This window comes from Salvelinus namaycush, chromosome 19 (genome assembly GCF_016432855.1).
Source record: "Salvelinus namaycush isolate Seneca chromosome 19, SaNama_1.0, whole genome shotgun sequence".
Taxonomy (NCBI): domain Eukaryota; kingdom Metazoa; phylum Chordata; class Actinopteri; order Salmoniformes; family Salmonidae; genus Salvelinus; species Salvelinus namaycush.
Window position 1 is genome coordinate 8038553 of NC_052325.1, and position 23903 is coordinate 8062455.

The 23903-nt window shown below is 43.0% G+C and overlaps 1 protein-coding gene across 8 annotated transcripts in view; it reads left to right on the forward strand.

The window, feature by feature from the left end:
• Nucleotides 1–2430: 2430 nt before the first annotated feature.
• LOC120064118 (muscleblind-like protein 2a) overlaps nt 2431–23903 on the forward strand; it is a 41512-nt gene continuing 20039 nt past the window's right edge. For 7 of the 8 annotated variants that reach the window (XM_039014476.1, XM_039014478.1, XM_039014480.1 and 4 more), the window contains exons 1-2: nt 2431–2600; nt 10155–10946. In XM_039014476.1, coding sequence (XP_038870404.1) covers nt 10773–10946 — 174 coding nt within the window. In that variant the 5' untranslated portion in view covers nt 2431–2600; nt 10155–10772. Of the gene's footprint in view, nt 2601–3681; nt 3891–10154; nt 10947–23903 lie in introns of those variants that run through there. The other variant, XM_039014477.1, reaches the window with a different exon arrangement.

Here is a 23903-nt window from a genome sequence, read left to right on the forward strand (position 1 = left end):
TGCATTATTTTACAATTTTTTATCTTATAAATTAGCTCATAGATTCCAATATAGCACACAGAGGAGGATAAATCAGTTTGATGCCTCAACAAAGTCAATGGGTAACTGTTTTCACTCTCATATTGTCTCTTCCATATCTCAGTCTGTTTGACCAACCTGGTCAGCGACAGTGACATTTCTCCAGTCCCGAAGGGAGAAAGGTGGTGACCTTTCCACACACAGCTCTGATGTCTCTGCTTCATTCTTTTGAAGGGGAGAGTCAATGTGACAAGATCAAAGATTGGACCTCTCCTGGTGGTCAATATTGAATCTCAAAGCTACATATGACATCTGAATCAAGAGTCTAATTAGTCTGACTTAGTTTTAATGTAGCTATCCTTCTCAGAGACTGATCCAGTTTAATTTAGCTATCGTGCTCAGAGAATGATCCAGTTTATTTTAGCTATCCTTCTCAGAGACTGATCCAGTTTAATTTAGCTATCCTTCTCAGAGACTGATCCAGTTTAATTTAGCTATCCTTCTCAGAGACCGATCCAGTTTAATGTAGCTATCCTTCTCAGAGACTGATCCAGTTTAATTTAGCTATCCTTCTCAGAGACTGATCCAGTTTATTTTAGCTATCCTTCTCAGAGACTGATCCAGTTTAATTTAGCTATCGTGCTCAGAAACTGATCCAGTTTAATTTAGGCATTATTGACCGGTAGAAGGATGGCATGAATGGAATTTCATCGTAGTAGATGACTTTAGATGACAATTTATATGGCTGTATCATTTGACAGTGTGTTCCACTGCCGTTTTGCCCCACTTCTTCTTGACAGTCACATGATTGGTGGGTTGTGGAGTGGCCAGGATAGCGAAGCCCAGTCAGCAGGCTTCCCCCACCACCAGTCTGACATTCCAGTCTGGTTATCTTTGTTCCTATGCCTAGAACAATACCGGCTCATCATTCCACACATACCACTTTCAATTTAGTGGAAGGAATGTGTTTGTCTCCATAAATACCTCCATAATCCCATATCTGACACTCAACAAATGACAGGGAAAAGACATGTTCCATGGTTACGTGACAGAATATAGGCGGTCTGTCAGAAGAGATTAAATAAATAACAAGAACGTCCTGTGACTTCCTGACTAGAAATGGGCCATCTGTGTGTAAATGTCTTAACAAGCAAGAGTCACATCAAATCCTCACAATCTTCCTCAGATATAATGTCCTTGGAGAAAATGTCACAGGATTATGCAGTGTTCTACCTTGTAGAGATTTCCATAAATACAAAGGTTTGCTAACCGTGTACATCATTAGTGTGTGATGTCCCCAAGACCGATGTTATGGTTGATACATTAGGTACAACTGCTGGTGTGTGTCCTGCAGGCATGCATGTGTAACAGAGTGGCCACACAGGCCCTAAACATGATGTCAGTGGTAAAGTTTCGGGCTGATAGATTTCATTGACCACTTCTCCTAGGTTAACAAGTTCACAATAAATACTGAACACTTCCTATAGCCATTGTAGCAGATGATTTCATTACTCAATTTGCCTGATCGAAACTCTTTAACACATCCTCTCTGAACACGTTTAGGTTTAGGCCTAGTTATTTGTTTGCTTCTAAACTGTCCTGATTTCAACAAGGTATAGATGGAAGTTGTATCATTGCCGATCCTCCTACTATACTATAGACAACATCCCATCAATCAACAAGGTGCAGCCTTAATCTTGTCCACAGCATTCTGCCCTGGTCATTCTGCTGCGGTGGCCTTGTGGTGACCTTGAGTGTAATGCAGGGTCAGGAGGATGCTTGCTGTTCATTCCCTCAGGCTGTGGGTGAAAAAGAGCATCAGTAAGCATAGGATACGATTTCAACTCAGATTCAGATTTAATCAGAGTGAATTGTTTTTTTCCCATGAATTTCATAATGACTAAATCTGTTTTGGGACAGCTTTTAAAACATCTCATAGGCCAATTGTTTTATGTTCAATACCTAGCGGTGAATAATATCACTAACAGAGGAATAACAAAAAATGAAATGTTTTCTTCCCAGAAAAAAGGAGATGGATGATGGCGTGATTTTTTTTCAGAAATCCTTGAAATAAAAACCTGTAATAAACTAAAAACAAAAAATCCCTGTAATTTTCCTCTCGATTCCATTGCTGTTCCCTTGGTAACAAGCAAACCCTTGCCCTTCTGGAGCCTCCTGACATTCGCTTGGAATGTACCATTATGGCTGCTGTGGGGAGATAGTAGATTTCCATTTCACTAATACTTTTGTTTGACCAAAAAGAGGTTATTTGAATGACAAGGAATGACGTGCCTTATCTGTTAACATTTCAAAAAGATTCATATTTCCAACGAATCTTCAGATTTTAGTATGCACATTGGCATACTGTGCCAGAATGTTACCCTTCAAATAAATCAAACTGGCAGTCGTAGAGCGAGCTGTCAAATGCTTGTTGCTTGTGTCAAATCTGTGCTACAAAGTAACGAAGAGAAATCAAGCACCTGGTTGTTTTCCTCTGAAAGTGTCTATAGCTAACTAATACGACAATAATTAAGTGGACCATTGAACAGCACCCTGTCCTCTTTACTTCACGTGATGATGAGGTAAGCAGGTAGAAATGCTAGCTTCACCTTGTCAGACATGTTGTCTTGCTAGCTCGCTAGCTTGCTAGGTCCCCCCCAGACGTGTTGTGTCATGTATTGCAGGTTAGTAAAAGTGAGTGCCTAGTAATAAAGTGTTATCCCTAAGAGACTAGCTAAATTGGAGTATAGAAGATAGCATATTCTGCTTGTCATGTTAGCGCTTGCTAGCTATCAAAGTTCCAGCTACTGTACAGTAGCTAGCTAGCTGTGACGTGTGGTGGTAGCTCGTTCACTGACTTTGGTAGATAGCTTGTAGCCTATTTTCCTTGCTAGCTCATGATGAATACAGTAACGTTAGCTGCCAAGACTTCAGATACCGATACTTATTGTTTATTGTTGGTGTTTATTGTTGTTTATTGCCAGCTATAAACTCACATTACGAGTTACTTTGATGACGTCTCTTGGGGGGGTGACTTTAAATAGAGAGAAGTTTACGTTAAAAACCTTTAGCCAGTGTAAACCTTTTTGGTTGTTCACCTTATGAGAAAGCATAGAATAAGCTAGTGGAGAAAGTACTGTTATGTTAGATATGTTCTTGATTACACATCCAATATTTAGTTTAGTAAATTATCATATGTATTTATATGTAACAGTGAACAATAATGCTTCCAAATCAAAGGAGGAATTATGTTAAGACTTGGGTCTAGAGATCATCTGAGATAATCACAGGAGGTTGGTGGCACCTTAATTGGGGAGGACTGGCTCATGGTAATGGCTGGATCGGAATCGGTGGAATGGTATCAAATACGTCAAACACATGGTTTCCATAAGTTTGATGCCATTCCATCTGCGCCGTTCCAGACATTATTATGAGCCGTCCTCCCATCAGCATTGTCCATTGGTAATAATGCTTATCAACAGAGCATACAGGTTTGGCATCAGATCAGTGTCTGCAGCTAGCCTGGCTGTCAGTCTGAGCCTTGCAGGCATTTTTTTGCACAGCAAATCTGTTCCTGATATGCTATTGGCCAGAGCCTGCTGGGAGGGTCTTCCTGGAGGTGGGTGGGCAGGCAGGAAAAGAGGTGGCTGGAATTGTTTCAGCCAGAGATTTAAGCAGACAGTCTTTTACTGCACTGTCGTGGAAAGAAAATCCCTTTCTAGGCATGGGCCTGAGCACACAGCGCTGAGAGGGGAATGACAACTATTCACATGGTGATTATATTTAGACAGAAAGTAATTAGGAGAAGTCGGACTGCTAACCCAGACTGTGGTGGAGGCTAGCAAGACTGGAGAGCTCCAACACTGCATGAGGTGAGAGGATTGTTTCCCTGGCTGCTCCTGTTTTCCTGACTAGTTCATAAAGGAATTTGCTGCATTATGCTGCATACCATGCGGTGAGAGGGAGAGATAGAGGACTTCACTCGTAGAGATGGTTAGAATCTGCTTCTCTTGAAATTGCTGCTGCTTATAATGGCTGTTTATCTCAAATGTTCAAATTTAGCTGGTCAGTGTGGGGAATTTACCTCTCCCATCCTGCCAGGAAAGAACAAGGTGCTCCCTTTATGCCTGCCTGCTCTGCAACTTCCTGTGGCGTTTCACTACTTACCCAGGCTGTCTGTCCTGTGTCTGACTGACTTCAAGTGTGTGTGTGTGTGTGTGTGTGTGTGTGTGTGTGTGTGTGTGTGTGTGTGTGTTTGTACAAGGTTTGTAGGAGTGTTAAGCACAGGGTTGTGGAAGACTGAGGGCCAACACATCTCATAAGCATGATTTATTCTCTCAGGCAACAGGTGTTAACCTGTCATCAAAGCAAACACAGACAGAATATACCAAGGAAAGTAACTGGAGAAGGACTCTCACAAATAGGGACATGTAAGGTTTACCTACTCTACATTCCCAATACAAAGTTGGTTGTAGGTTGGGCTGGTGTACAGTTTTTTTTTTTTCTAGGGCTGGGACCTCACGATACAATATTATCACGATTCTTGCGATTCTATACAGTATGCATTGCGATTCGATCCTGCCATTTTATTGCAATTTGCTGTTCCAAACGCAGTGCTCTGTATATGTCTGCTGCAGAGAGACAAGTGAGAGTATGAGACAATTAGTTTTGATGAGTCATGGGAATAAAAGTGCTAAAAACATATTGGCTCACTTTAAAAATAAGATGGAGAACAAACTATAGGTTTAAAAATACCTGAGTTTTGGCGCAGTTACAGACGACTAGCGCTAGCTAACACTGCCTATCAAAACAAAAAACGAAGTATCGATATAATATCGTCCAAAATGATTCTGCGATATGTAGCTGAATCGATTCTTTCCCCATCACTCGTTTTCTCCTGTACTATAGGGTAATTTTTGAAGCTAGGCTATGATCTTTTTTTATTGGAAGTTATTAATGTTGTAACTTTCAATTCCATTATTTGACAGCAGTGCTTGAATGACAACTTTTTATTTTCACTCTCAACCAGTGCTTCTAGGTTGTGCTATTTCAAACTGTTTTGGAAGCTAAACTTTATTTTAATTTTTTTCCTCAAGCCAAGAAAATTACAGCATACACTATAGGAAGGGTTTATTTAATGTTGTATTAGTTTGGTCTCCCTGGTTACTGTAGATACAGTAAGTACTGCTGATTGTCTCATACAGCAGTGTGATTGGAGCCTTAGTAACATTAAGAAAATTCAAGTCACGCCAGTTCAGTTGGTAGTTAAGACTATTATAATATGAAGTTCATGCTCCTGCAGACTCAGTAAATAGCTACCTGCATTGTGCCTGGCTGAAAGCTGGATGGTTTACAATAGTAACCTCTGTAAATGTTAGGCCCTAGAGCCAGTTGCTCATCCCAAACAGACATAACAGGATGCCAGAGTTCACACTGACCAAACTAGCCCATCAATCCATAGATAGGCCTAGACCTAGTTTCATTTGTATGCACAGTGGATAATTTGACTCCATTAACAAATTTAATGAGAAATTTGCCAAGACCTGTCACATGTTATCAAACTAGAGTCAATCTTTTCATGAGATCAGTCTTTCAGTCTGTAGGAAAGTAGGCTATTTTTAAGTGTCTAAGTATCATTCTCTGGTCCATAGGATTATTTAAGGCTGTCCCTTAATTTGCATTTTACAGCTGCCTTTAGGGAATCCAGCTGTCTTTAGGGAATCCAGCTGTCTTTAGGGAATCCAGCTGTCTTTAGGGCATCCCGCCCGCTGCCTTTAGGGGATAAGTAGAAACACTCAAAACCAGGAGCTGAACAGAAGCAGGAGCTGAACAGAACCAGGACTACTGCAAAGCAGGATGAGCCAGGAGCAAAATAAGAGTCTCTCTCTCTCTCTCTCACTGACAACCTTCCAACTGAATTCACAAGTGTTGCAGTGCAGAGCCTCCCACACTAAAATAAAGGTCAAACTATTCAGTGATACTGTTGCATTTCTGTATTTCCGTTGCCCCTGATATGTTTTGTTAATAACCGCAAAACCACACTCACTTTCTCTACAGTACAGAAAATACAGAATACTTACTGTTTACAATAGAATAATACCTCTCACGACAGATGCGCATGCCTACCTTCTTCAGTTATTCCTTACAAGCTATTTAAAGTTGCTTGAGAAAGAAACATATCACAATTACCCCAATTACATACATTTCTGTCTATTAATTAAATTGTATTTTTTCCCCCTGTCACTTGGTGTCCTACTTTTTTCCCCACCAGCGACAGCAGTTAGAATGTGAAGGATATTGTTGTTGACACTTTAATCATTTACTTCAATTGTAAATAGCTTAGGTGTCAATTGATTTACCTTCAACATTTCATTCATGATGTAGCATAATCAAATGCATTCAGTAGCCTACGCTCTGGCCATGCCCCCCCCAAAAAAATAGTCTTATCAGAAATATCATGCTGACATTGAGGCTAACATTTTATTCTCTTCTGCCCTTCCAGGATGTAAACAAAATGTATATTGTTGCCTATGACTATTAGACTCAGGCCCAGGGACCTTCACTCTTTTTGGGCTCCTCCTCCTGGGGTACCCCCAGCTGCTCTGGCTTCCCCCAAGCATATTGATACATTTGTCTTATTGGACTTGTTGGTTTGAATAGAAAAGCTGCCTGGAGATGGAGTGCACAGAATTAAAATGTCATAATTCAAAGGCTGAACACAGATTCAAGGTCAGAAGCATTAATCAGTCAAATATGTCACTCTGATTAGATGATGGCTGCTGTGTGTGAGGCTGGTGGCTGGGCTGTGGATTTATCACAGAAAACGCATGCACATCTCTTGTAATGTCAAAACAACATATCAGAGACAGGGATTTTTCTGCCATAGAAATCCTTAGGTGGATCCAAATTGTAAAACTGTTGTTTTAAAAAAAATACATTTTCGGGAACGAAAAACACTTTCAGTGTAAACCTAAACGACTAAAACCAGATGTGCGTTCGGAAAGGATTCAGACCCCTTGACTTTTTCCACATTTTGCTGTTACAGCCTTATTCTAAAATTGATTAAATCATTTTTTCCCCCTCATCAATCTGTTGGCAAATTTATAAAAAACAAAAACAAAACTGCAATATCACATTTACATAAGTATTCAGACGCTTAACTCAATACTTTGTTGAAGCACCCTTTGCAGCGATTACAGCCTCGAGTCTTCTTCGGTATGACGTAACAAGCTTGGCACACCTGTATTTGTTGAGTTTCTCCCATTCTTCTCTGCAGATCCTCTCAAGGTCTGTCAGTTGGATTGGGAGTGTCGCAGCACAGCTATTTTCAGGTCTCTCCATAGATGTCCAATCGGGTTCAAGTCCGGGCACTGGCTGGGCCACTCAAGGATATTCAGAGACTTGTTCCAAAACCACTCCTGCATTGTCTTGTCTGTGTGCTTAGGGTTGTTGTCCTGTTGGAAGGTGAACATTCGCCCCAGTATGAGGTCCTGAGCACTCTGGAGCAGGTTTTCATCAAGGATCTCTCTGTACTTTGCTCTGTTAATCTTTCCCTCGATCCTGACTAGTCTCCCAGTCTCTGCCGCTGAAAAACATCCCCACAGCATGATGCTGCCACCACCATGCTTCACCTTAGTGATGGTGCCAGTTTTCCTCCAGACGTGACTCTTGGCATTCATGCAAAATAATTCAATCTTGGTTTCATCAGACCAGAGAATCTTGTTTCTCATGGTCTGAGAGGCCTTTAGGCAAACTCCAAGCGACTTTTACTTTTTACTGAGGAGTGGCTTCTGTCTGGCCACTACCATAAAGGCCTGATTGGTGGAGTGCTGCAGAGATGGTTGTCCTTCTGGAAGGTTATCCCATCTCCACGTAGGAACTCTGGAGCTCTGGTCCTTGGTCACCTCCCTAACCAAGTCTCTTCTCCCCCAATTGCTCAATTTGGTCGGAGAGGCCAACTCTAGGAAAAGTCTTGGTGGTTCCAAACTTCTTCAATTTAAGAATGATGGAGGCCGATGTGTTCTTGGGTTCCTTCAATGCTGCAGAAATGTTTTGCTACCCTTCTCCAGATCTGTGCCTCGACACAATCCTGTCTCGGGGCTCTAGAGACAATTTCGACTTCATGGCTTGGTCTTTGCTCTGACATGCACTGTCAATTGTGGGACCTTATATAGACAGATGTGTGCCCTTCCAAGTCATGTCCAATTAATTGAATTTACCACAGGTGGACTCCAATCAAGTTGTAGAAACATCTCAAGGATGATCAATGGACACAGGATGCAGCTGAGCTCAGTTACGAGTCTCGTAGAAAAGGGTCTTGAATACTTATGTAAATAAGGTATTTCTGTTTTTATTTTTTATTCCTTTGCAAACATGTCTAAAAACCTGTTTTTGCTTTGTCATTATGGGGTATTGTGTGTAGATTGATGAGGATTTTTTAAAAATGTAATACATTTTAGAATAAGGCTGTAATGGGAAAAAGAATTGGAAAAAGTCAAGGGGTCTGAATACTTTCTGAATGCACTGTATGTATAAAAGATAATGGACCTATATAATTTTTTATTAATTCATCTTTGAGAATTAACAATCACCAAAATAAAAGCTAGACAGTCAGGGGAAGTTATACAGTATTGATTTTGGTATTAAGTTTGAGCAAAAGAACACAAAATGCATTGAATTGCAGGAAATTATTATTTTCTCTCAGTTCAATGGCAGAATATGTAGAAAATTTGGAAATGAGCTTTAAAACTGCAAAAATGTATCTCGGCTTCATGAAGAAATTCTGAGAATTGCAGGAAATTGGCAAAATTATTGCCGCTACGCAAAGAAAATACTGAACATGAAAAAATATTTCTGCTGAGGCGCACGTTGAAGATGGTAGAACAGTCCACATTTACTTTTCCTCTGTAAAAAAACAAGTAATTTAATAGAAAAATCTGACAACCCCATAGTAGAATAGTTTATCTATTTACCTAGTCGGCTTGTTGTTGTTGGGTTCTATGGGGGAGAGAGAGTCTTCTCGTAGTGCATTCAAGTTATGAATACCATAACTTCTTGCACTTGCAAAAACAGCAGTTTTAATGGCCTTTGTTAAAAAGAGGGGGTTTCCAACTTACCATTCCTACTTTATTTATTTCTCAACTCCTAGGTATGCGTGAACTGCGCCATTTTAAACCCAGAGTTTTTAGCAGCAGCATGGTTAAGCATGTTACCGTTCTGCAATTAGCAGTGAGAGCATAGGGGAGAGGGGCTAAATGTGACACTGGTCAATTCTAGCGTAACTTGGGGATACAATGCCACTCTACCTCAAAACAATTTTGGGGGAGTGACTTAAAAAATTGTGATGAGACGGATCATATTTTTAGTTGAGCAAGAGTAATTGTGGCAGGCCGGGGGGTGTGTTTCCCTGGGTGGCGAGTTACCCTAACAGATAGGCCTACATTATATTCACTGTGTTTAGGCAAGTTGTTTTGGCACATAAAATTAATGAATAGGATAATAACTAGTTAAAATATCACATTTGGGATCTAGCTAATGATTAGCCCAATAGGGTAAATGCAGATAGGCAACCCCATGCTTCAGCCTATTTGTTTGTACTTTGCTGCATCAGTTGGGCTAAAGCTGATCATGTTTATTGCTAATAGCATACCTGATAATATAGACCATGCATAGGCTAAATACAGCACATGGTCCAATATGTTATAATAATTTTAACAAATCATTTTAACAATGTGTTATTGGGCTAATTTCTGGAGGTGGACATTCTATTTTAGATGGTATCAGCATCCTTTTATTTTCATTCATTTTGTAGTGTAATGTCCCTTTTTAAAAAGTCACCGGAACAGAGCTTCTGAGTCCTTTCACATACCCCCCCCCCCCCCCCCCCCCCATCAACCCCCCTCTGCAACCTTTTCCCCCCCACTGCTACACATTTTTCCAGAGTAAATACTGTTATGCTGTACCCCACCCTGCTTTCACAACTGTAGCTTTGAGATTGCCTCAGTTTCATCAATTGAAAAGAGGCATTAGCAACAAGAGCAGCATAACATGAAAGTAAGCCTATAGTATAGCAATAACTATAGTATAATAAGAGCAATAATAGTATTTTAAACAAATAACTCTTTCCTATCTTCCAGATCACCAACGGAAAGTGCTTTTCAGAAAACATCTCCAACTTCAACCTGCTCTCTGGTCTAAATGTGCATGGGAAGCCAGCTCTCCCTTCTAGGCCAGGCCTGAGCAGTGACGGGATACTTCAGCTGCACATCTTCAGCCGCCTCCAATTCATTTCTGAACAACTCCAGTGGCAAAGGTATCCCAAGGGGAAAGATTTACTGGAGGGGAGAACTAACGAAGCACAAATTCTGAGAAGTTGGCAAAGTCAATACCAGGCAAGTCTTCATTAATATTCTTTCAAGGAGCTCCATTGCCTCGACATACCATTAATGAGAGAGTCCTTGTCAGTGGAGGAGGATAGACACGCAGTTGTGTCACAGAGCAAGCCCTCAACCCTTCCAGAGGTCTCCCATTGGTGCAAACTGATTGATGAGTGATTTCTCGTTGATCGATTAGCCTTCCTCCCAGCTGATGCAGTGAGGCCAGTCTGGTTGCTTCATATGATTTGAGAACTTTTCAAGCACTAATCAGACAGAGACAAAAGTTGTGAACTTTTTTTAATGTGTTGCTGTTTTTTGAGTTAAGAGTCAACTCAACTGATACATTGGACTGGCAGCATTCGATTGGAACCTGTTGACATGGCTCTCAATATATCTTCAGTAAGGGACACAAAATGGCTGACGTTGGAAGTGTGTCGGCAGTTTCAGAGAGGAACTTGCTCACGGAGTGATGAGGAATGCAAATTTGCACACCCACCAACGAGCTGCCAGGTTGAAAATGGAAGAGTTATTGCCTGCTTCGACTCGTTAAAGGTAAGGAATGTCATGCGCCATTCTTCTGTTAGATTCATGACTCTGCTTTATGTACCAGGAGACTGATATGTAGGAGCCTAAACAGATAATTACATTCTAAAGTGTTTACTGTACGGAAATGGAGACAGAACCTGTACTGTTTATTCTAAGCGAATGTGGACATCCCACACTACTAAGCCCCATGGGGTGCAGGCTATAGCCTTGTGCTGGCTTCCAGTGGGATTACTGCATTCTCCCTCTCACCTGCTGCTGGGCCTGGCTGTCTGCTGCTGGGCCTGGCTGTCTGCTGCTGGGCCTGGCTGTCTGCGGCTGGGCCTGGCTGTCTGCGGATTGGGCTGGCTGTCTGCGGATTGGGCTGGCTGTCTGAGGATTGGGCTGGCTGTCTGAGGATTGGGCTGGCTGTCTGAGGATTGGGCTGGCTGTCTGAGGATTGGGCTGGCTGTCTGAGGATTGGGCTGGCTGTCTGAGGATTGGGCTGGCTGTCTGCTGCTGGGCCTGGCTGTCTGCTGCTGGGCCTGGCTGTCTCCTGCTGGGCCTGGCTGTCTCCTGCTGGGCCTGGCTGTCTCCTGCTGGGCCTGGCTGTCTGCGGCTGGGCCTGGCTGTCTCCTGCTGGGCCTGGCTGTCTGCTGCTGGGCCTGGCTGTCTGCTGCTGGGCCTGGCTGTCTGCTGCTGGGCCTGGCTGTCTGCTGCTGGGCCTGGCTGTCTGCGGATTGGGCCTGGCTGTCTGCGGCTGGGCCTGGCTGTCTGCGGCTGGGCCTGGCTGTCTGCGGCTGGGCCTGGCTGTCTGCGGATGGGCCTGGCTGTCTGCGGCTGGGCCTGGCTGTCTGCGGCTGGGCCTGGCTGTCTGCGGCTGGGCCTGGCTGTCTGCGGCTGGGCCTGGCTGTCTGCGGCTGGGCCTGGCTGTCTGCGGATGCTGGGCCTGGCTGTCTGCGGATGCTGGGCCTGGCTGTCTGCGGATGCTGGGCCTGGCTGTCTGCGGATGCTGGGCCTGGCTGTCTGCGGATGCTGGGCCTGGCTGTCTGCGGATGCTGGGCCTGGCTGTCTGCGGATGCTGGGCCTGGCTGTCTGCGGATGCTGGGCCTGGCTGTCTGCGGATGCTGGGCCTGGCTGTCTGCGGATGCTGGGCCTGGCTGTCTGCGGATGCTGGGCCTGGCTGTCTGCGGATGGGGCTGGCTGTCTGCGAGCCAAGCCCAGCCGCAGGCCGTCTGCGGATGCTGGGCCTGGCTGTCTGCGGGCCTGGCTGGGCCTGGCTGTCTGCTGGGCCTGGCTGTCTGCGGCTGGGGTTAATCCACAGAGAAGCTCACACTGCCACCGCAACACAATGCTGCCCATTGGATTATTCTGATGTTCAATCATCTCCTTACCTCCACTGGCCATTTTAAACACGCTGTGACAGGGCAAAGGGTCTAGTCCCTATTGGTCAAGGCTGGTGCTCAGCCAACCATCAACAGAAATTGCTACAAAGGACCTATTTTCCAAAATGCCTCTTTAGGTTTTGGTCCTTTTTTGAAGGGTTTAAAAGACGAAGATAGTGTTGCAAGTCACTTTTTCTTATTGCTATGGGTGGCAGGGCAGTGGTGGCTGCTGAGGGGAGGACGGCTCATAATTATGTCCTGAACGGAGTCAATGGAGTGGCATCAACCACGTCTTTGATGTGTTTGATACCATTCCATTGACTCCATTCTAGATATTTATTATGAGCCGTCCTCCCCTCAGCAGCCTCCACTGGTGGCAGGGAATTTAGGGCCTGACTAGTTGCCCAGCCATTCATCTTATAAAGAGTCACACTGTTGCCCAAGCTCATTCCAGAACAGTGTAGGCATTGAGCTGCTTGTCCTCCAATTCTTGTATACCTACCATCCAACTCATGTGACAGCCTACTTACTGGGCCCTCTGAGACTGGAGGCTGGTGACTCAAGGCTGGTGATAGAACCTTGGGGGAAGTCTACCCAGAACTTACAGGTTTCTTCATAACAGAGACTTGTGTGCATCTGCATTAAGTTTGAAGTGTAGGTGGACAAGGTTTTACGGACAGTATATTGAGTGTACTACTCTCGTTTCCAAAATATATAATTTTGTTAAATCTGCAATATGTAACTTTTTGGACGATCTGACCAAATTCACATAGAAATGTGTGTTGTAGATATGTCATTCTCATTGAAGGCAAGTCTAAGAAGTGGTAGATCTGTTCTATGTGCTGTTTTTCTATGCTTCCCGTTCTTAAGTTTCGTTTTAGCGTCTTTTACTTTTGGTTTTGTACACCAGCTGAAAATACAAGAGTTTTGGTTTAATTAAAATGTATTTCACAGTGGTTTAGATGGTACAAAGATTCTCTACACTATACACAGCTTGTTTTGGCACATAAACAGAAATTAGGAAAACAATTTGGAATTTTAGCAACCAGGAAATGACACAGCTATTTCTGCATATTGCATCTTCAACTTTTTTTGTTGTTGTTTATTCTGAAATATTGAGGTGTGCTAGCAAGGCTACATTAATGCCTTTAGCAAACAGGGTTAACATCCTCTCTTGCTCAACCCACCCACACGCTTCAATTCAGCCAGTATTGTCTGAATTGTTATGTCACCATTGCTCTTCTAATGAGAGAGTATTCAGTTGTTGTTTTTTGACAACACTTGAACTGATTTGAATGACACTAGGCTAAATGTCATCACTTCTGGGTCCTATAATTTATGTTAATTTCTAAGGTGAATTGATTTCCTGCTGAGGTTCAATTGAAATAGGCTAATGATTCCTAATCATAATCAGGATTTTGATTTGCTTGAACGACAATCCCTGATGATATTAGGGGATAAATCTTAGCCGAAAACGTGTAGGACTATCTGCACTGTTTAGAGTGAGAGAGAGAGAGAGGATCTGTTGTTAGCCGAACGAAGGGGGATGGGAAGAGATTGGCTAGAAAATATACAAACGCCTCAGTCATGTGATGATGTCACTATTCTGTTGAATAGCCTGTTGTTTAAAGAGAGCAACTTGAGTGTTGTCTGTTCCTGACACTTCCATTGGCTCAGCTTTGACAGGGGTTTCCACTGTCATTTAGTCTAGCCCACAATTCATATTGATGATGATAATAATAATAATTCATCATTTGGTCTGTGTTTATATTTGTGTTTATATTTGACCTATTTCACATGTGTAAATTGGAAATGTGTTTTTTGCATGTCCCAGCTCCCCCTGAGAGATCCTCGTAGAGTGGTGTCATGGCCAGGCTCTTCCATTATTAATGGAAACTCTGGAGCAATTAGGGTTAAGTGCTTTGCTCAAGGGCACATGAACAGATTTTACACCTTGTCAGCTCGGGATTCGATCTAGTGACCTTTCTGTTACTTGCCCAATGGTCTAACCGCTACCTGTCGCCCGAGTTATGTGTGCTTCAGTAAACTGAATGATAGGCAAGCCATGTTGGCCCACGTTGACAGTTTGGATGTAATATCATAAGAAAGACCAGTGTGTGTTCAGCTTGTAATTTGATGATAGGCTTACTCCCTTATCAACCTCCCATAGCAAAAGTAATCTGATAAATCATTTTTTTAGGTGAACCATTTTAATAAATGCTGACTGGAGCTTGGGCCTAACTCTGAAAAACTGGTGAGGAAGCATCTCCTCTTATGGTTGTTACAAGGCTGTTCCCGTCCTGACTCTTCCCCTAACATTCTTAACTGCATGGGATTCCACTATCCCAGCAGAAATCCATGCATGACAGTAACTACCAGGGTTTTTTCTCATTCAAAAAAGGGCAAATGTGGTGGGCGTGGCAGGGGGCATGGGAAGGGGGCATAGCATTGGGAGAAAATGTTGTTTTAAAGGACATTTTAAAGCAAATTTCCTGCAATTCTATGCATTTTGCCATGGCACTGCTGTGTTATTTTTCTCAAACATAATATCAAAATCAATACTTCTAAATTCTAGGGCTGGAGGATACCAGTATCGCGATGTGATGCTCGTATCGTGGAATGAAAACAAAACACAAAGTGGATTTATGTTTAGGAAAACAGCCCTGATGTTGGAAACAAACATCATTATATTGTCATCCTGAGTCAACATTTATTTATTTCCCAAGCTTATAGCAAACAATATTTTACATACAGCAGGTTTTTAAAGGACAAAAGAGTTTGGTCTGCTTCATGTTTTTATTTTTGGCATGTAAAAAAATATTGCGACAATGGTATCGTCACAGCCCTACTAATTTCATTGTTTTTGGCATTTCCAATTGTCCCCGACTGTCTGGCTTTTATTTAAGTGATAGTTAGTTCTCAAAGATTGTAAAAAAAATATATAGGTCCTTTTCTACATAGTTTATATCTGGTTTAAGTTTACATTGAAAGCGTTTTTCCATTAAAAATACGTATTGGATTTGCTGTTTGTTTTGGTTATGTTTCAGATTATTTTGTGCCCAATAGAAATTAATGGTAAATAATGTATTGTATAATTTTGGAGTAATTTATTGTAAAAAATAATATATGTTTCTAAACTCTTCTACATTGATGTGGATGCTACCATGATTATGGATAGTCCTGAATAAATCGTGAATAATTAAGAGTGAGAAAGTTACAGATGCACAAATATCATACACCCCAAAAATGCGAAACTCCCATGTTATTGTAATGGTCAGAGGTTAGTTAGCATGTATTGGGGGTATAACACATTCCTTTGACCTCATGGCTTGGTTTTTGCTCTGACATGCATTGCCAACTGTGGAACCTTATATAGACAGATGTGTGCCTTTCCAAATCATGTCCAATCAATTGAATTTACCACAAGTGGACTCCAGTCCAGTTGTAGAAACATCTGAAGGATGTTCAATGGAAACAGGATGCACTTGAGCTCAATTTTGAGTCTCTTAGCAATTCCAGGGGGTTGCCTGCCTCTTATCTGAATCAACAGGATGAGAAGCCATGCCTTTCTGATCAGATGATTTCCTCCCCAGAAACCGGGTTGGGAATCAGGCCTTGTTTCTCCCACTGCTCATAGCCTAACCCAACACTGCTGTGCTGGCTGGGGGCTGGCTGGTTGCTGGGGGCTGGCTTGGTGGCTGGAGGCTTTGTGTTGTGTTGTGACAAGGCAGGGGGGTATACAGAATATAGCCCTATTTGGTAAAAGCCAAGTCCGTATTATGGCAAGAACAGCTCAAATAAGCAGTGAAACGACAGTCATCATTACTTTAAGACATGAAGGTCAGTCAATCAGGAACATTTCAAGGACTTTGAAATTTTGTTCAAGGGCAGTCGTGAAAACCATCAAGCGCTATGATGAAACTGGCTCTCACGAGGACTGCCACAGGAAAGGAAGACCCAGAATTACCTCTGCTGCAGAGGATAAGTTCATTAGAGTTACCAGCCTCAGAAATTGCAGCCCAAATAAATGCTTCATAGAGTTCAAGTAACAGACACATCTCAACATCAACTGTTCAGAGGAGACTGCGTGAATCAGGCCTTCATGGTCGAATTGCTGCAAAGAATCCACTACTAAAGGACACCAATAAGAAGAAGAGTTTTGCTTGGGCCAAAAAACACAAGTAATGGACATTAGACCGCTGGAAATCTGTCTTTGGTCTGATGAGTCCACATTTGTAATGTTTGGTTCTAACCGCCGTGTCTTTGAGATGCAGAGTAGGTGAACGGATGATCTCTGCATGTGTAGTTCCCACCTTGAAGCACGGAGGAGGTGGTGTGATGGTGTGGGTGTGCTTTGCTGGTGACACTGTCTGATTTATTTAGAATTCAAGGCACACTTAACCAGCATGGCTACCACAGTATTCTGCAGGGATAGGCAATCCCATCTGGTTTGCGCTTAGTGGGACTATCATTTGTTTTTCAACAGGACAATGACCCAACACACCTCCAGGCTGTGTAAGGGCTATTTGACCAAGAAGGAGAGTGACGGAGTGCTGCATCAGATGATCTGGCCTCCACAATCTCCCGACCTCATCCCATTTGAGATGGTTTGGGATGAGTTGGACCGCAGAGTGAAGGAAAAGCAGTCATCACGTGCTCAGCTTATATGGGAACTCCTCCAAATCTGTTGGAAAAGCATTCCAGGTGAAGCTGCTTGAGAGAATGCCAAAAGTGTGAAAAGCTGTCAAGGCAAAGGGTGCCTACTTTGAAGAATCTCAAATCTAAAATATATTTAGATTTGTTTAACACTTTTTTGGCTACTACATGATTCCATATGTGTTATTTCATAGTTTCGATGTCTTCACTATTATTCTACAATTTAGAAAATAGTACAAATAAAGTAAAACCCTTGAATGAGTAGGTGTTTTCAAACTTTTGACCGGTACTGTAAGTATTCAGACCCTTTGCTATGAGACTCGAAATTGAGCTCAGGTACATCCTGTTTCCATTGATCATCCTTGAGATGTTTCTACAACTTGTCCACATACTTTTGTGTATATATAGTGTATGATTATGAGCTTATTGTGAAACTAGTTGCACCAGTTGATGCAAAAGCAGTGAGTAGTAAACATTTCATTCAGTTGGATGGCTGCTTAAGTCGTTGTGCCTTGCCTAGGTTAGCTTAGCCTACAGGTTAGCTTAGCCTACAGGTTAGCTTAGCCTACAGGTTAGCTTAACCTACAAGTTAGCTTAGCCTACAGGTTAGCTTAGCATACAGGTTAGCTTAGCCTACAAGTTAGCTTAGCCTACAGGTTAGCTTAGCATACAGGTTAGCTTAACCTACAAGTTAGCTTAGCCTACAGGTTAGCTTAGCCTTTAGATTTTACAGCCTACGCAAGCCTATTAGGTTGTACATGTGTTATTACCAGCTATAAACTGGGTGGTTCCAGCCCTGAATGCTGATTGGCTGACAGCCGTGGTATAAACATTTATTTTTACTCCTGTAATTACGTTGGTAACAAGTTTATAATAGCAATAAGGCACCTCGGGGGTTTGTGGTATATGGCCAATATACCATGGCTAAGGGCTGTGTCCAGGCACTCCGCGTTGCGTTGGGCATAATAACAGCCCTTAGCCATGGTATATTAGCCATATACCACACCCCCCCGGGCCCTATTGCTTAACTATAGCACTCGGAAAATTTTAAATGTAGGACATGCTTTCCTCAACTACTGTGTTGGTCACTACAGTTACCTTCCAACACAACAGAATGTAGCCTAAGCTAAACCCTGCCATCTGACCAACAGAATGGAGTCCTTCTTTACTGTTTCTGAATCATTGTGCTGACAGCTATATTGAAAGTAGCAGCCGGAATATTAATGGAACATCCATTCCATGCCTCTTGAATGGCTGTCAATTTAGCTAGCTGTGAAGTGTGAACTGAATCTAGGCCTAATTTTCTCCTGACACATTTGGGGGGGAAATGAGATTAGAAGACTTAAGGTGGTTTAAACTAGGCTGACACCAGAATGACTGACTATTCTTTTGCTGGAATGTGGTGAGCAACGGCAATTTTTATTCTGCACTGGGCATGGGACTAAAGCTGAAAGCCTTATTACATGTCTCTGCTCAGAATCACTTTTAATCCCCATTAACCTGCATCCCAAACAGGACTGAGGAGCAAATATGAATTGTGTATTTTGTGCTCAGGCTGCTCCTTCAGCTTTTCGGCCTGTCTTGTTTATTGCAGGGTGTTTAACATTCAGTGTGTGGGTGGGGTGGCCAGCGCAGTATAGCACAGCACGCTGTTATACTGAGATTAGTCTGATTTGTCTGCTCCACGTCTGCTGCCGTGCTAGTGAAAATGTATGTACAGAGCTACCACCAGATACAGTAAATCACAAAAATGGCTCTTGTGTTTCATGGGCTTGTACTTTTAGCACCTGGTAGATCATATATTGTGAAGCCTGTTTTTAGATGTGGAGGGTTTATGCCAAGGGAAAAATAAAACCTTCTCTTGTTACTCTGAGTTATATCTCCTCCAAATAGCCTAGCAATTGTGGAAGTCAGCTATTCGTCTCATACTCTGTAATCTGAGACAATGTGTGATATGACAAATTGATAATCAATGTGTAAATTGATCACTGAACATCTGCCCCATATTAAAAGGTGACTTTCTTTGACATTAGATGGATGAAACATAATTTAATTCTAATCTCAGAATGATACATTATTATAAGCCAGTGTAGCCTAAATCCTGTTCTGTCAATACAAGATTTTTAACGTTTGTTCTACCTCTGCAAATCCTTGTGCATTATTCTAGAACAGCAGTGCACTGAGGGCTAGCCAAGGACACCAGAGGGGTGGACCAGGGGTTGACAGAGTCCACTTGTGAAAGGGAAGGGAACTCAACCAATGTTTAACATTTCACACTTGGGACAAAGCTGTCACAGCAAACAAGCAGGCAAAAGACATAATGGAGCCGAGGCGGACTGAGAGATGGACTACTTTACAGAGGCGGACTGAGAGAAGGACTACTTTACAGAGGCGGACTGAGAGAAGGACTACTTTACAGAGACGGACTGAGAGAAGGACTACTTTACAGAGATCAGATCTACAGTACATTAGAGCTTTTTTATGATGGGGGGGTGACTACGTCACCCCTAATTCACCCCTTTCCTCTCAGCAGTCACCTTCTTTTCAGAAGTAGGCTAAAGCAAATTGAAGCGCCTGTGCGTCACCCAGGGTCATTATTTCTGATTCCTCATTTACGGCAGTGTTTTGACAGCAGCTGAGACTGCCAAGTCCCCATAAGACCGTGCCGAGTTCCCATAAAACCACGTCGTGCCCCCATAATCCCACACCGGTCCCCCTTAAGACTGCCCCGTGACCCCATAAGACTGCCCCGTGCCCCCATAAGACCATGCTGTGCCCCCATAAGACTGCCCCGTGCCCCCATAAGACTGCCCCGTGCCCCCATAAGACTGCCCCGTGCCCCCATAAGACTGTGCGCTCCCTTTTAATGTGTTGAGGACCAGTAAATATGTAAGCAGAAGAGCTGAAAGGCCATGGATTGTACAGATTAAAATATTATCGTATTAAAATAATGGCATTAAACCCAGAATGACCCCAGAAATTTACAGTACCTCATTTCTACCTGTTTTATGCTCACTCAATTTACATAAATCTATATGCTAGTACTGTATCCGCACGTTTTGCTTGGGTCTCCCAGAGACCTTTCATGCTGCTAATGTCATCATCATTGGTTATTTATCCACTCCTGGCCTAAGCACTGCATATTGATTTGACATTTCATCTTAACTTGAATAATGTACACTGAGTATACAAAACATTAAGAACACCTGCTCTTTCCATGACACAGACTGACCAAGTGAATGCTATGATCCCTTTTTCACGCTAGGTTTTTCATGCTCAACAGTTTCCCGTGTATGTGTCAAGAATGGTCCACCACCCAAAGGACATCCAGCCAACTTACCACATCTGTGGGAAGCATTGGAGTCAACATGGGCCAGCATCCCTGTTGGACACTTTCGTCACCTTGTAGATTCCATGCCCCAACAAATTGAGGCTATTATGAGGGTAAAAAGGGGGGTGCAACTCAATATTAGGAATGTGTTCTTAATGTTTTGTTCACCCAGTGTATATTCACGTCAATATGTGACCCGTTTCAGGTAGCTAGGCATATGTCACTACTTCACAGGAGAGGCATTTGAACGGCTTTATTTTTTTGTTGCAAAAATGTGTTTCATGTGAACTTTCATGGGCCTTAATAACAAACTTGTATTCCATCTGTAAATACAAATAAAATGGTTAAATTAAGAGCCTAGTTGGTTTAGCCACGGAAAAGGCAGGATCCTTCCCACTAGCCATGATTGGCTGACATAATGGATGGGCTGGACATACCAGGAGATGAGTTTGGATTGGTCTGACATGTAGTATGCTTCTGTCTATAATGTCAGCTGCTCAATATATGTTGATAGTCCTTTTTACCGCAGCTGTTTTGAAAGATATATAACGTTAGCCATCGAGAACAACACAAGTTTTGTTTCTTTTCTCAACAACATTGATGCCCTGAATTTAGCAGGCGCTATAGACAGATCAGTTGGGAAAAGTTGTGATGGGCTACTTTCTGCACACACCACGGTCAGCGTGAACCGGAGTGACCTGACACAACGCTGGTTAAACGAGATGTACACTACTGTTAAAAAGTTTGGGGACACTTAGAAATGTCCTTGTTATTGAAAGAAAAGCATATTTTTTGTCCATTAAAATATCATCAAATTGATCAGAAATACAGTTTAGACATTGTTAATGTAAAAGACTATTGTAGCTGGAAACGGCAGATTAAAAAAAATTAAATTTAAAATTTAAAAAAATGGAATATCTACATAGGCATACAGAGTGCCATTTATCAGCAACCATCACTCCTGTGTTCCAATGGCACGTTGTGTAGGCTAATCCAAGTTTATCATAAAAAGGCTATTTGATCATTAGAAAACCCTTTTGCAATTATGTTAGCACAGCTGAAAAGTGTCGTTCTGATTAAAGAAGCAGTAAAACAGGCCTTTTAGACTATTTGACTATCTGGAGCATCAGCATTTGTGGGTTTGATTACAGGCTCAAAATGGCCAGAAACAAAGCACTTTCTTCTGAAACTAGTCAGTCTATTCTTGTCTATTCTTGTTGTTAAATTTAAGATGCTTAATATGAGTCTGGAAGGAGAGTTTACAGTCTAACCAGACACCTAGGTATTTGTAGTTGTCCACGTATTCTAAGTCAGAGCCATCCAGAGTAGTGATGCTGGACGGGCGAGCAGGTGCGGGCAGTGATCGGTTGAATAGCATGCATTTAGTTTTACTTGCGTTTAAGAGCAGTTGGAGGCCACGGAAGGAGAGTTGTATGTCATTGAAGCTCGTCTGGACGTTAGTTAACACAGTGTCCAAAGAGGCCAGAAGTATACAGAATGGTGTCGTCTGCGTAGAGGTATATCAGAGAATCACCAGCAGCAAGAGCAACATCATTGATGTATACAGAGAAGAGAGTCGGCCCGAGGATTGAACCCTGTGGCACCCCTATAAAGACTGCCAGAGGTCCGGACAACATGCCCTCAGATTTGACACACTGAACTCTATCAGAGAAGTAGTTGGTAAACCAGACGAGGCAATCATTTGAGAAACCAAGGCTGTCGAGTCTGCCAATAAGAATGTGGTGATTGACAGAGTCGAAAGCCCTGTTCAAATATGTTGGAATGATGAGTTGTACACATCATGCATGCTCTGCACTTTATTTGGCTAGTAGGCAAATAGGCTTACATTAGGATATAATGACTCTGTCTGAATCCTTCCAGAAGGGCAGGGAGGCTGAGGGGTGCTTTTCTGGAGGTGCGTGGTGCTGTGTGGAGATCTCAAGCTCTTCAACTGGGCAGCAGTTTCGTGATGGAGGGAATAGCCTATACAGAGACTACCTAAGACCTCTGCGACAGAGTTATTGTAAAGTGTGGGAGTAAGCTTAAGCCTACGTTTTAACCTCTCCCTTGGTCATTTCAAAGTCCATACGTTCATGACACGATGCATGTAAATCATGTCAAATTATTTTAAATTCATGTTAACCCCTCCTACAGAATATGCTTTGGCAAGATTTTGAGTTAAAAAAAATATATCAAAATACTATATATATATATATATATATATATATATATATATATATATATATATATATATATATATATATATATACACACTGCTCAAAAAAATAAAGGGAACACTTAAACAACACAATGTAACTCCAAGTCAATCACACTTCTGTGAAATCAAACTGTCCACTTAGGAAGCAACACTGATTGACAATAAATTTCACATGCTGTTGTGCAAATGGAATAGACAAAAGGTGGAAATTATAGGCAATTAGTAAGACACCCCCAAAAAAGGAATGGTTCTGCAGGTGGTGACCACACACCACTTCTCAGTTCCTATGCTTCCTGGCTGATGTTTTGGTCACTTTTGAATGCTGGCGGTGCTTTCACTCTAGTGGTAGCATGAGACGGAGTCTACAACCCACACAAGTGGCTCAGGTAGTGCAGCTCATCCAGGATGGAACATCAATGCGAGCTGTGGCAAAAAGGTTTGTTGTGTCTGTCAGCGTAGTGTCCAGAGCATGGAGGCGCTACCAGGAGACAGGCCAGTACATCAGGAGACGTGGAGGAGGCCGTAGGAGGGCAACAACCCAGCAGCAGGACCGCTACCTCCGCCTTTGTGCAAGGAGGTGCACTGCCAGAGCCCTGCAAAATGACCTCCAGCAGGCCACAAATCTGCATGTGTCAGCATATGGTCTCACAAGGGGTCTGAGGATCTCATCTCGGTACCTAATGGCAGTCAGGCTACCTCTGGCGAGCACATGGAGGGCTGTGCGGCCCCACAAAAAAATGCCACCCCACACCATGACTGACCCACCGCCAAACCGGTCATGCTGGAGGATGTTGCAGACAGCAGAACGTTCTCCACGGCGTCTCCAGACTCTGTCACGTCTGTCACATGTGCTCATGTGCTCAGTGTGAACCTGCTTTCATCTGTGAAGAGCACAGGGCGCCAGTGGCGAATTTGCCAATCTTGGTGTTCTCTGGCAAATGCCAAACATCCTGCACGGTGTTGGGCTGTAAGCACAATCCCCACCTGTGGACGTCGGGCCCTCATACCACCCTCATGGAGTCTGTTTCTGACCGTTTGAGCAGACACATGCACATTTGTGGCCTGCTGGAGGTCATTTTGCAGGGCTCTGGCAGTGCACCTCCTTGCACAAAGGCGGAGGTAGCGGTCCTGCTGCTGGGTTGTTGCCCTCCTACGGCCTCCTCCACGTCTCCTGATGTACTGGCCTGTCTCCTGGTAGCGCCTCCATGCTCTGGACACTACGCTGACAGACACAACAAACCTTTTTGCCACAGCTCGCATTGATGTTCCATCCTGGATGAGCTGCACTACCTGAGCCACTTGTGTGGGTTGTAGACTCCGTCTCATGCTACCACTAGAGTGAAAGCACCGCCAGCATTCAAAAGTGACCAAAACATCAGCCAGGAAGCATAGGAACT